This window comes from Hyperolius riggenbachi, chromosome 6 (genome assembly GCF_040937935.1).
Source record: "Hyperolius riggenbachi isolate aHypRig1 chromosome 6, aHypRig1.pri, whole genome shotgun sequence".
In the NCBI taxonomy this organism is placed as follows: Eukaryota; Metazoa; Chordata; class Amphibia; order Anura; family Hyperoliidae; genus Hyperolius; species Hyperolius riggenbachi.
In genome coordinates, this window is record NC_090651.1 from 289,738,644 (window position 1) to 289,752,677 (window position 14,034).

At 42.5% G+C, this 14,034-nt stretch overlaps 1 protein-coding gene across 1 annotated transcript in view; it reads right to left on the reverse strand.

Annotated features, from left to right (window-relative positions):
* Positions 1 to 14,034, reverse strand: part of LIG1 (DNA ligase 1) — a 156,446-nt gene that overhangs the window by 100,841 nt on the left and 41,571 nt on the right. Inside the window, exons 3-4 of the mRNA XM_068241007.1 lie at positions 7,613 to 7,723; positions 631 to 820 (exon numbers count right to left, since the gene is read on the reverse strand). Coding sequence (XP_068097108.1) covers positions 631 to 820; positions 7,613 to 7,723 — 301 coding nt within the window. The remainder of the gene's footprint in view (positions 1 to 630; positions 821 to 7,612; positions 7,724 to 14,034) is intronic.

Genomic DNA, 14,034 nt, shown 5'->3' on the forward strand with positions numbered 1-14,034 from the left:
GTAAGCCTACAGAGGCAATGCAAAGCCCCACTGAGCTAAATGCATGCCTTGAATGCAAAGCATATGCAAATTATGTACTAATTCTAATCTAAACATTACATTGCAGGTGCAGCCTTGAGCGCTGTCATTTATCTGTCTGTCTGTTTAATGAAATGTGTATACCATTTTATGATTAGCAGCTGAGGAATATTAGGTTTTTATCGCTAGACTAGTGTTAGGTCTTCCCCGGGGGGTACGTCACCGCCGTGGGGAAGTCCAGTAGGGAATAATCAGTGCACATATTATTTACTGAAGCTAACACCCCCCTTTGCCTGTTTTGAATGCTAGGTGTGTAATGTAGTCCACATACTGGAGCTCTGCGCATCCATGCAGTTACATCACTCAGGTAAAGCTTCAGTTTAAAAGCGCTGCCATCCCTCCCGCTGTGCCCTCTGTACCTGCTTATACAAAAGAAAAATGTTTGGCTTGTTCCCATGGAAACAGAATCCATGCCGTTCCTATCGGTGGGTCGTTGGTAAGTTGGACGTTCATAAGTCGGGGGCTACCTGTATGTCACAATTTATGCACAGGTGAAGAAGCAGCACAACAGCTGTCTGTCACTGAAAGCAATGCTACCTGGGATTGGCTCACCTTTGCTTTTTGCTGTTTTTCAGGAGTTTCAGCGTTGTCTGTCTTTGTGGTTTCCACTTCCATCTTTTCTTCATCTTCACTTTCGCTGTCTAAAACTCTTGCAGACTTCTTTGTAGAACGTTTTATGGGAGACTCAGCAATATCAGCTTTGGCTGTTCCATTTCTCTCCTTTAGGGGACGCTCACGAGCTCTGCAAAACATGAAAACTGTTTAAGGAACACTATCAAACCAAGTGTTCTAAAATTACAATGTACAAATAATGTGTAAGTAGCTGTGTAAACAATTTCCTACTTTTCATGTTAAAGGGACTCCAAGCTCTAAAAATAATCAAAATTGGTACTTACCTTGGGCTTTCTGCAGCCCACCATAGGTCGGGAGGGCCCACGGCGGCGTCCTGGCTCCTCTCCCAGTCTCTCCGCACAAATGGCTCCCGGCGACACCGGGCCCGAATGTCGGGCCCTCTCTTCCTGGAAAATGACGTTAGTCGTCATCACATCAGTCAGCGTGACTGTACTGCGCATGGGCGGTTTAATCGCGCATGCGCAGTACAGTCATGATGGCCGCCGTGATGATGACTAATGGCCGCCGTGTGCCCTCCCAACCTATGGTGGGCTGCAAAAAGCCCGAGGTAAGTACCAATTTTGATTATTTTCAGAGGTCAGAATCCCTTTAAATATCAGAGGCAAAAGCATTAATTCATTGTGTGTAGATTTTAGCTACATTTGGAATGTCTCATTTGCAAAGGTATGAATATCTGCAGTCTGGCATGCTAAGAACAGTGTAATATTTTTTTTGTACTCAAATTTTTTATTGAGAAGTAGTAGCGTATAACAATACAAAAGGCGCAGTGTGCAGATAGTAAAAGACGTTCATGTACATTTAGTATAAAGAGTAGTACAAAATATATGACATTTATAAACTGTGATTATAAACTCACTGAGCTTAAGTCCAGAGCAACATACAGATAGCTTACATTAGTTATCTTAGGGTAGAAACTATAGGGACCCGTGATCCCCGAACATATAATCTCTCTCAATAATGTATACTCTGGAACAGTAAAATACCCAGAGAACTTCCCAATGATTTTTACTTTTTGAACATAGAACAAGAGAGAAAAATAAAGATAGAGATAGAAAAGAAAAAGAAATAAGAGATAGAAAGAAAGAAAAGAAAAAGAGTCTGAGCTTCCTTTTTCCCTATTTAAGTTTTGATATCAAAAGGGCACTGCCAATTTTGCAATCATCTCTAATCAGAATTTCATCCCAAGTAAAGAGGAGACCTTTCCCACACCTTGTTAAATCTGAGGACATTATCTGATAGTTGAGCAGAAAGATATTCTAGTTTATAAACTTTCGCAACCCTTGCCAAAAACTCTTGTTTTGTTGGGCATTTGGGATCTTTCCAATGATATGCATGCAAACATCTTGCTGCTGTCAGGTAATGATTCACCAATCCTTGGATATGTGTTCTAATTTTTGGAATAGGTTTGCCTAAAACACATCCAAGGATCCCCAGGAATCTCTACATCTATCTGCGAATGTATGGTATCTCTGATCATAACCCAGTATTGTTGTATTTTGGGGCAGTCCTAAAACAAATGGAACATTGAACCAACTTGACCACAAGCTCGCCAACATAAAGGTGAAACAGAATGATAACATTTTTGCAAACGTTCAGGAGTTCTATACCACAACATTAAGATTTTATAAATGTTCTCCTTAGTAGTTACGCAGAGTGACGTTTTAGCTATGTTCGACCAGATCTTAGACCACTCCTCTAGGGAGGTGGTAGTATTACACTTAGCGTCCCAGTATTTCATATAACAGTTGAAAATCCGGTGAGTCCTTGGTTGGGTTATTAAGCCAGGAATACAACTGAGAAATGATGCCTTTGGATGTAGGGCCCATCTCCCAAATTCGATCAAACTCTGATTTACCCGGAAATATCAAAGAAGGTGAGATTGTGTGGAGAAAACTTCTTATTTGTTGATATTGCAGAAAATGTGAGTCCTCCAGGTGAAGGCGATCCTTCAAGGTTTCAAAAGAGTAAAATTGATTTGTAAACGGATCCAACAGATCCTCCACCCAAAGAACCTGATTTGCTTTCCAGTTTAAGAAAGATTTCTCTGGCATTCCTGGAAGAAACTGAGGGTTACCAAAAATTGGCTGAAGACTTGTGTCCTTAGGGAGTAAGGTCATAGAACTGCATAGATAGTTCCAGAGCTTTACATTAACTGTGATAGATGTGAGGATTTTGGTGCCAGGAGGGACTGATTTATTTACATAAAATAGAGCATAACTAGGGTGCCAGGGTGCAAATTCCATAAATTCTATCGGAGCCCAAGGTGCATGAGGTGTTTTTGATCCCCATGCCAACATTTGCCTGATTTGACATGCAATATAATAATTATATATATATTCGGCACAGACAGGCCCCCATATTGCCTTTGGAGCATAAGAATGCGACGTGCAATTCTTGGAGGCCTGTGATGCCAAATAAAGTGGAATCATTTCTTTTGCAAAGGTTGAAAAAGGGAGCGTGGGATCCATAGAGGCATAACCAACATTAAATAAACCAATTTAGGAAGGGAATTCATTTTAAATGAAGTCATCCTACCAATCCAGGATATATGATAAGAGTCCCATTTAGATAAATCTCTATTAATTCTCTGAATCATTGGAACAATATTCAGCTGTACTGCCTCATTCGTTTGTCGAGGAATCAACACCCCTAAATATTTTAGAGAGTTTGATTGTGATTTATAAGCATAATTATCTCTCAATGATAACAATTCAGAGGGAGATAAATAGAAAGACATCACTTCTGATTTTGAATAGTTAATTTTATAATTTGAGTACAAACCGAACTCTCGCAGTTCTTTTTGCAAGATAGGCAAAGATAACAGGGGTTTGGTTAATGATAAAAGCACATCGTCTAGAACAGTGTAATATTGAAGCAGAGATATATAAAAAGCCTATCAGGTTTCACACACAATTACAAATGTTTATGTTGCACATTAAATACATTTCCTCTGCTTTCTGCATAGAGCTCAGTCAGAGACAGGCAGGGCTTTCTCGCATACACAGGGTTAACAGATGAAGTGTGAGGGAATTCCCCCCTCCCCTCATGGTTTACTCTGCTGTCAGATCTGCCATCAGAAAAGTGTGAAAGGAATTAGATAACAGTACAAAAGAGAATAATTCAAATGTATATACCAGTACTTAGTAGCATTTCCCAAACATTTCCTATCTTAATTGAACATGTTAATTGATAGTGTTCCTTTAAGAAAACCAGTGGCAAAGCATGGAATGAATGTCATTTTATAAATACATACAGCAGACAACTATTGACCAATGAATGCCAATATAATATGTTAAGACATATCTATGTCATGTCACTAGCAGTTGACTGTACAGGTAGTCCCCGGTTAACAAAAGAGATAGGGACTGTAGGTTTGTTCTTAACCTGAATCAGTTCTTAAGTTAAAACACTGTGCCATCTCTGTCGTCCATGTGCCTTCAGTGCCCCCCTTTATTCCCCTTTGCCCCCTCACTGTGTCACTTCTGTCCCCCTGTATCCTCAGTGCACTACAGCAAAATGTCATTTTACTGGATTAAAAAACATTTTGTTCTTTGTATTTATTTTTTTTTATTGATTTTCCCAAAAACTACAAGATGTTTTGGGAAAAAATGTTTCATTTGTTCCCACAGAATCAAATGTTACATGTTTAGGCCTTTGTATCGGGGGAGGGGTGTCTACCTGTAGAGAATGCCACTTTCCTTTAGAAAACCGATTTTATTCATTAGTACGCTTACTACATTGCACTGCATATTGTACAGCAAAGATGCAGACACTGTCTTTATGTAAAACAGAGAAAAGATCTCGCGGGATGATTCATCCACTGCTCTCCAACATACAGTGTAACACAACAGACTTAGCACAGCTGCATTCATGTTTTGTGACACCACCGTCATCTGTCGGCAAAACTCTGGTATTGCAGCTAGGGTGGCACTCTAAGGGAAGAGATACCAAATTAAACAAAATGTGCCCGTTCATATTACTTTTCATCCACATGTCAGTTGTTATAAATGCAAGAAGCCTGGCTTTCATACTGATCTTTTGACATGGGAGATCAGGGTTTGAATCTTGGCTAGGGTCAGTACCTATTCAGTAAGGAGTTAAAGGCAAGACTCCCTAACACTGCAGGGTGGCCTCTTGAGCACATCCCAGTGGCTGCAGCTCTTGAGCGCTTTCAGTCCGACAGGAGAAAAGCGCTATATAAATGTTCGGATTATTATCCCTTTAAATAGAATAAGTATACAGCCAGTATAGTAGAATAAGCACACAGCTATGACTATGTACTCTGTAAAGTGCTGCAGAAGATGCCAGTGCTGTATAAATAATAATATGGTAGAACATTAGACTATGACTATGGTGGAATTAGACTGTGAGCTCCTCTGGGGACTGTCAGTGACAGGACAATGTACTCTGTAGTGTGCTGCAGAAGGTGTCAGTGCTATAAATAATAATAGTGCCCCTGTTTCTAGCTCCTCTTGGCCTCTAGTGCAGTGGTTGGATAGTGTACTGGTGAAGGGCTCTGTCTGACACAGGATACCTGGGTTCCAATCTTGCCTCTTCCTGCTCAGTAAGCAAACACCTATTCAGTGAGGAGACCTTGGGCAAGACTCCCTAACACGGATACTGCCTATAGAGTGTACCCTAGTGGCTGTAGCTCTGGCGCTTTGCGTCCGCCAGGAGAAAGGCACAATATAAACGTTATTTGTCTTGTCCTAGTTGCCCTCCACATATAATTCCCCAGCTCCAGTGCTGCTCTCATTTAGAGTCTTACACCCATACCAGTGTGCTGCCCTCCCCACATCAGTGCACTGCCCCCGGGCAAGAGTGCTGCTCACCATGACAAGAGTGCTGTCTGTCAAAATAAGTGCTCCCTCCTCCATGGAGTTCCTCACTCAACCTTGAGCAGAGTTGGCAACAGTGAATTAATATTTTTCATTATAACAGCCGAAAACAGATTAGTTTGTAATTTTACCGGATGAGCTACCCTCTTTCTCTTCACATCCTGGTCGTATTGATCCAGGGATTTTATCTGATTGCCATCTGGAGTCGGGAAGGATTTTTTTTCCTTTTGAGGCTAATTGGACTATGCCTTGTAAGGGTTTTTCACCTTCCTCTGGATCAACAGGGATATGTGTGGTTGAACTCGATGGCCAGGTGTCTTTTTTCAACCCAAATAACCAAGTAACTATGTACCATCCTGGATCTTTTCCATGGAGGTCTTGCTCTGTGCCTTCACTCTGGGACTTTGTCAGCCCCAGCAGTGCAGCAACCCCTCAACATTTCTAGACTGACGTGCAAGGTCAGTTATGAGACTTCCCCACCCCTCCAAGCCCTTGATAGGGCAGCAGGGCGGAGCCGGAGAGTAAAGTATGACAGCGTGCAAGGCTGCAATGACTGTGTGGCTGCTGAACACTGTGCACCACATCAGATGAGGCACTTTCTCTGTCTCAGTGTCTAGCTATCCACTTCACGCGTCAGGTTGCAATGAGCAGAGCAAAGGAGGCAGCTGTGGATGGACCTGGGAAACCTGTGCGACACAGTCTACACAATTGTGGGAAATTGCATCTGTCGCTCCCTACCCGCCCCTTGCACTTCTCCGCCCTAAGCCTGGGCCTTACCAGAAATCTGGCCGTGCTGGTTGCCCATAGCAGAGTTTAATGTTCATGTGTGAAGACTGTAGTTTTCAGATTGACCTCACAGCTTAGCCTTTTACCTCTGACCTCATCTGAATGCCACCAACATATACATTACAATGTTTTAAAACTGCCTCTGTTGTGTTTTAACTAATAATCATTTCTGGATTCTAGGGATGTGACTGTGTAACCTCTAACTGCAAATTTGTACCATCAATAAGTACAGTCAGCAGCTGGTTCCCTTCCACCGACCATATTACTGAGGCTTTCAGTCTAGTGCTGCCTTGTGACCAAGTCACTCTCGATCACCGAAAACTAAAGCAAAGGTCACCGGAGTCTACAGCAAAGGCACAAACAAGATGACTCCAAGAAGGAGCACAGTCCATCCACCCACTGACTTCCATTTATGTGACACTAAGCAGTCTAGTATCGAAACAAGCATGGAAGTTTTGACCAAAACTCAGTACTCTATCAGCTTCGGACAAATGCAATAGTTAGAATAGTAAGTTAGGTGAATTTCAAAATTTTACAGTAGCTACCAGAACAGGAATTTTCTCCCCAAAATGGGCACCTATGTCAGTGACAACCAGTAAAGGTTGCATCTGTCCACGGTTTGGGGAGATTATCAGTTACTTCCTGTTTTATCTCAGGCTGTGACGGTAATATTTACAACAGAAACAAATACAGCAGTAAAACCTGACACACACCACTTCTCATTTTTCTCGACTCTCTCCTAAACTAAATTACACTATTTGAATGTTACCTTTAGCTACACTTGAATCATATGTATATGGTCTAAGTGTTGTCACCGACTTAATACACTGCCAACTTTTAATTTCCCAGTTGATTTGAGAAATGATTGCAGCAATTGTAAAACAAACAATTATTGCCAAGTGCGGGTAGCACCAGTCTACTCAGGTTGTGTTCACAAATTCTATTTCTGCCTGTACTGTAAAGGATACCTGAAGTTAAATCTAACACGAGAGAAACATGTGCAGTTCCAGTCCTACACAGAATTGCCCTGTGTTCCTTCTTTTCCTTACTGTAGGAGTTCAGGATGTATGACTAAATGACTATTTCTCTGTTTAACGCTCACTTACAAGTAATGGCAGGTCATAAAACTCCTGTGTGGCTTAGAAAAAAACACTTGTGAGAGTGGGAAACAGATAAAAAGTGCCAAAGTCCAAGATGTGCTGTGCTTATTGGTAAATCTGGTGATGAATAAAATCAATAGCATTTACAAATATTAGACGGAATATCTATATGCTTACTTTTTATTGCTTGGTGAACGCTTCTCTTTCTTCTCTTTTTGAGAATCGAGGGCATCTGATTTTTTTCCTTCTTTCTTCGCAGCCCCTCCTGGTTTAGGCTGAAAAAATGACCTAGAAGTGAATAAACAAAAATTAATCTATTAATTTGTTATGTGTCACTGTGTATCATATTATTCTTTTACCTTGATTATTAAGGGACGTCCCAGCATAGAACTACTTGAAGTGGACCTGAACGCTTGCACAGGACAAGGAAAAACACAAAAAAATCCACCCTGTGTGTATTTAGAGAGAAGAACCTGCTCAATTCTCCCTGATTTTCAAGTAATCATAAGTGTAATTTGAGCTCTCAGCTTGTCAGCATAGGAATTGTGCAGGCACAGCTAATATGTAAACACAAGATATTAACCCTTTCTCTGCTTCCATGAAACCAGGAAGTAGACATTTCAGATTTATTGCAGGAGTTATATCATCTGTAACAAAAATGTTTTTCTGTAAAGGTAATTAAGCTGTTGCTTCTCTTTTAAGCCTCATCTACACGAGTAGATGAGGCTCCGATCCGGCGACTCGATTAGCCGCCGGACCGCCTCTTCCGCGTACCTGCCGCGTCCCGCCGGATTTGATACCCGCTCGTCCCCGTGCCGCTTATCTTCCGCTCGATTCCCTGCCATTGTCCCCTCGCGGGGAACGAGCAGGGAATCAGACCTGTCGGATCTTATCAATCGAGCCACATCAGCGGCTCGATTGAGAAGTAACATCGGAGCCTCATCTACGCGTGTAGATGAGGCTTTAGAGCAGAGAGGAAGTTCTGAGTTCAGGCCCGTGTTAAAAAGTGATAGCAGAAACTCAATCTATATAATACATTCAAGCAAACAGGAGACCACAGTAATGTCCTGGCAATGCAAAGGCCACCTCTCACTCCACACAAAATGAATCTCTTTCCAATAATCCATTAGTTGTCAAGCTCCTGTATAATAAAAACAGCAAATCTAAAATGAAGAACTTTTTGCATCATACATTCTAAAATTATTCATTAGAGCCAAAATGAAGCGATTAGCAGACTGGCTGAGTCAAAGCAAATTCAGATTTCCAGAGGACAAATGCTTACAGTTATGACAATGAAAGGATCTATAATACACTCTCTTCTAATTATAGTAGTTTGTTCTTATACTATAGACATCATCCAGTCTGTGATCAACAATATATTTTCAAGTTCCAGATAAACAAGCTACATATATACAGTACATATGGCAGAAATGCCTGAAATCTTTTGCGGTCACTTCATATGCAGTTTACCCAGATCACAGATAAGCTGCTCCTTCCTCTGCTGAGGCCCTGTTATGTCCGGCAGAAAGGAAATGAGGAGCCGGAGACTTTGTACTGCAGCTTAAAGAGGAGCTGTCAGCCATACTATCTCAGAAAAAAACCCACATGTATAAGTAGATAAATACTTGCTCTACTTATATAACAGGTATTGCATTGTCCACGGTTTGATTTTAGTGATTTTTCTACAGTAAAAAAAAAAAAAAAAAAAAAAGAGGAGAAAATCCTTAGCATTTCCCATTTTAAGTGTGGCTATTTTGAAGCCAATCAGGATGTCACTTCCTCCCTTACTTTCCTCTGCCTGATTGTGTATGCATACACTATAAAAAGTTTTCCACATTTTGTCATATTACTGCCACAAACATGAATCAATTTTATTGGAATTCCACGTGAAAGACCAATACAAAGTGGTGTACACGTGAGAAGTGGATAAAAATCATACATGATTCCAAACATTTTTTACAAATCAATAACTGCAAATTGGGGTGTGCGCAATTATTCAGCCCCCTTTGGTCTGAGTGCAGTCAGTTGCCCATAGACATTGCCTGATGAGTGCTAATGACTAAATAGAGTGCACCTGTGTGTAATCTATTGTCAGTACAAATACAGCTGCTCTGTGACAGCCTCAGAGGTTGTCTAAGAGAATATTGGGAGCAACAACACCATGAAGTGCAAATAACACACCAGACAGGTCAGGGATAAAGTTATTGAGAAATTTAAAGCAAGCTTAGGCTACAAAAAGATTTCCAAAGCCTTGAACATCCCACGGAGCACTGTTCAAGCGATCATTCAGAAATGGAAGGAGTATGGCACAACTGTAAACCTACCAAGACAAGGCCGTCCACCTAAGCACAAAGGCCGAACAAGGAGAGCGCTAATCAGAAATGTAGTCAAGAAGCCCATGGCGACTCTGGACGAGCTGCAGAGATCTACAGCTCAGGTGGAGGAATCTGTCCACAGGACAACTATTAGTCATGCCCTGCACAAAGTTGGCCTTTATGGAAGAGTGGCAAGAAGAAAGGCATGGTTAACAGAAAAGCATAAGAAGTCCCGTTTGCAGTTTGCCACAAGCCATGTGGGGGACACAGCAAACATGTGGAAGAAGGTGCTCTGGTCAGATGAGACCAAAATTGAACTTTTTGGCCAAAATGCAAAACGCTATGTGTGGCGGAAAACTAACACTGCACTTAACTCAGAATGCACCATCTCCACTGTCAAATATGGTGGTGGCAGTATCATGCTCTGGGGGTGCTTTTCTTCAGCAGGGACAGGGAAGCTGGTCAGAGTTGATGGGAAGATGGATGGAGCCAAATACAGGGCAATCTTGGAAGAAAACCTCTTGGAGTCTGCAAAAGACTTGAGACTGGGGTGGAGGTTCACCTTCCAGCAGGACAATGACCCTAAATATAAAGCCAGGGCAACAATGGAATGGTTTAAAACAAAACATATTCATGTGTTAAAATGGCCCAGTCAAAGTCCAGATCTAAATCCAATAGATAATCTGTTGCAAGATCTGAAAACTGCTGTTCACAAATGCTGTCCATCTAATCTGACTGAGCTGGAGCTCTTTTGCAAAGAAGAATGGGCAAAGATTTCAGTCTCTAGATGTGCAAAGCTGGTAGAGACATACCCTAAAAGACTGGCAGCTGTAATTGCAGCAAAAGGTGGTTCTACAAAGTGTTGACTCAGCGGGCTGAATAATTACGCACACCCCACTTTGCAGTTATTGATTTGTAAAAAAACGTTTGGAATCATGCATGATTTTCGTTCCACTTCTCACGTGGACACCACTTTGTATTGGTCTTTCACGTGGAATTCCAATAAAATTGATTCATATTTGTGGCTGTAATATGACAAAATGTGGAAAACTTCAAGGGGGCCGAATACTTTTGCAAGCCACTATAGATAGAATACTTTTGCAAGCACTATCTACAGTATATCATTAAAAAGAGAACATGAGGTGGTTTATAAGAATCCTATTAGTACACAGAGGCTGGGTCTGCATATAACGCCCAGCCTCTGTTGCTATACTGTTTCTCCCCCAGGCCCCCCTGTGCTCTGCTGTACCCCATAAATCAAACGCCGTGCTAGCGACACGCAGCGTGTCGATAGTAGGCAGTTTACCTCTGCACTGTCACTCTCGCCGCTCCCCCGCCTCCTCTATATCGCCCCTCCCCGCCTGCGTCCCTTCCCTCCAATCAGCGTGGGGAAAAGGGACGCAGGCGGGGAGCAGCGAGAGTAACAGTGCAGATGTAAACAGCCTGCTAGCGATGTCGCTACCACGGCGTTTAATTTATAGGGGACAGCAGAGCACAGGAGGGGCCTGGGGGGGGGGGGGGAGCAGTATAGCAACAGAGGCTGGGCATTATTTGCAGGCCCGGCCTCTGTGTGCTAATAGGATTCTTACAAGCTACCTCGGGTTCGCTTTAAGTTACCCCTAAGGAAACGGGCAGGATAGTCCTCTGTATAGTAAAGGGACTATTTTTGGAAGGAAATATCACTCTTGCACATACATTCACACACTCAGAAGTTCAGCGATGACTGGGCACACAGGCTCACAGACTGTAACATTCAAAGGAGCAGCTAATTAACTGAAAAAATGTTTTGGAAAAAAAATGGAACTGATAAATGAATACCAAAGCAAACCAAACATCCTTTCTGCATGCTACAGCTCCTTGCAGGAGTTCATTGGTGGTCACCTGATCCAAACATTCAGGGTCACATCCAGAAATAAGGAAATGTGTATGGGTACACCAGACCAAAAGTTGTCATCTAGGCTAGAAACTGAGAACCACACTTGTATTACAAGGGGCTGCTGACAAGTATTGAGCCAGAAACAACTGAGCTAAAAAGCTATAAATTGCAGGATGTACTGGTCTAATTGTCTATATTTAATGAAGCAAAAATAAACTACCTTGGGTTATAACTTTTTTTTTTTTACCAAATTGGACATGACAGCATCTCCAAAGAAGTTCAATGGTGGAGGATATAGTATGACCATAATCAAGTTCCTGTTTCTCCAAGGGAAAGGTGCAAAGCAGATCCATGATGAAATGTCACCAACTTTTGGTGAAAGTGGCCCTTCATATGTAACAATTAAACGCTGGGTTGAAACTGTCCATTTTGGTGTTGAAAGTGAGAAACCCAGTGGAAGGCCTGTCTCTATGCCTGCAAATCTGAAAGCCATCCATGACATGATCATGAAAGTATTGCTACATATCTGGGAATATCATGAAAGAGTTGGTGCCATTATCCCCAACAACCTGCAAATAAGAAAGCTTGCCACAAGCTGGATCCCAAAACTTTTGATAACCAACAAAAGTATAGTGATATAAGTGGTTGTGTAGGAACATTTCACTAGAAAGTAGTCAGATTTCCGGGACAAAGTGTTAACTGGTGATGACACATGGATCTACTGGAAATGGAGGTACAGTGGTTCCCCCAGGCCAAAGAAGTTGCATGACTATCCCTCATCACACACTGCAGGAGACAGTATTGCAAAAAATGACCTCCTTAGGATTTCAAATGATGCCTCATCCACCCGACTTGGCCGACAAAGACCTCCACCGCCTGCAAGGCTGTTAACAAGCCAACCCTACCTTTGCCACATAACGCCGATAATTCACTCACTCCACTGGCTACCGATAAAACTGAGAATTCTATTTAAGATGGGCTTCTTGACATTCAAATCGTTGCCCAATCTGGGGCCTGGTTACCTGAAGGAATTGTTGCAACTGTTTCACACCTCCTACAATCTTAGATCAAAAGGATCTAATAACTTGGTCACCCCCAGAGTCTACCTCAAAACCTTTGCAGACAGTGCCTTCTGTCATGTTGCCCCTATAATTTGGAACTCCCTGCCCCATCTTATCAGGACATTTCAAATCCCTGGAAGCATTTGAACGACAAATGAGGTGAGAAGAATATGGAGGTTGCCATATTTATTTCCTTTTAAACAATACCAGTTGCCTGGCAGCCCTGCTGATCTATTTGGCTGAAGTAGTGTCTAAATAACACCAGAAACAAGCATGCAGCTAATCTTGTCAGAAACTTCTAATCTTCATGCTTGTTCAGGGGCTATGGATAAAAGTATTAGAGGCAGAGGATTAGCAGGACAGCCAGGCAACTTGCATTGTTTAAAATAAAATACATATGGCAGCCTTCATATCCCATTCATTACAGTTTTCCTTTAAGTCCAAACTGAAAAGCCACCTGTTTAGTCTGGAATTTATGGACACCTGACTATTTCCTCTGTCCAGCTTGCAACCCTGTATTGATCTGAGACATATCTATGCACTTTGAGTCCTATAGGAGAAAAGCTCTTTACAAAGGTTATTGTATTGTATTATTATTGTATAAAAGGATAATGATTTGGGAGTATTTTGGGGCATCTAATGCAGCAAATAAGTGAAGTGAGAAGAATTCTGTTTGTAGGGGCATGAAAAGCTGCAGGACAGATGTCACAAGTGCACTGACATCCTGGGCGAATATGCTGAAAAGCTTTATGGAGATGAAGATTTCATTTTTCAGCATGACCTGGCACCTGCTCACAGTGCCAAAACCACTGGTGAATAGAGATGTGGCGAACGGTTCCCGAACCGTTCGCCGGCGAAAATCTCCAAATCCCTGAGGCTCTTACTACTTCCGGGTCGCACTGACCCGGAGTAGTACGCCTGCGCTGCCCGGCGTCCTAGATCACGCTCCTGTTGCCGGGCACTTTCTGCGCGTGTGCGTGACGTCATGAACGACGTCACGCTCATGCGCAGAGAGTGCTCGGCTACAGGAACGTGATCGAGGACGCGCTCCGCCAGGCAGCGCAGGCGTACTACTCCGGGTCAGTGCGACCCGGAAGTAGTATGAGCTCCAGAGATGTTCGCCGGGCGAACAGTTCGCCGCATCTCTACTGGTGAATGGTTTACTTACCATGGTATTACTGTGCTCAATTAGCCTGCCAACTCTCCAGACCTGAACCCCATAGAGAATCTGTGGGATATTGTGAAGAGAAAGTTCAGAGACGCAAGACCCAACACTCTGGATGAGCTTAAGGCTGCTATCGAAGCATCCTGGGCCTCCATAACACCTGAGCAGTGCCACAGGCTGAT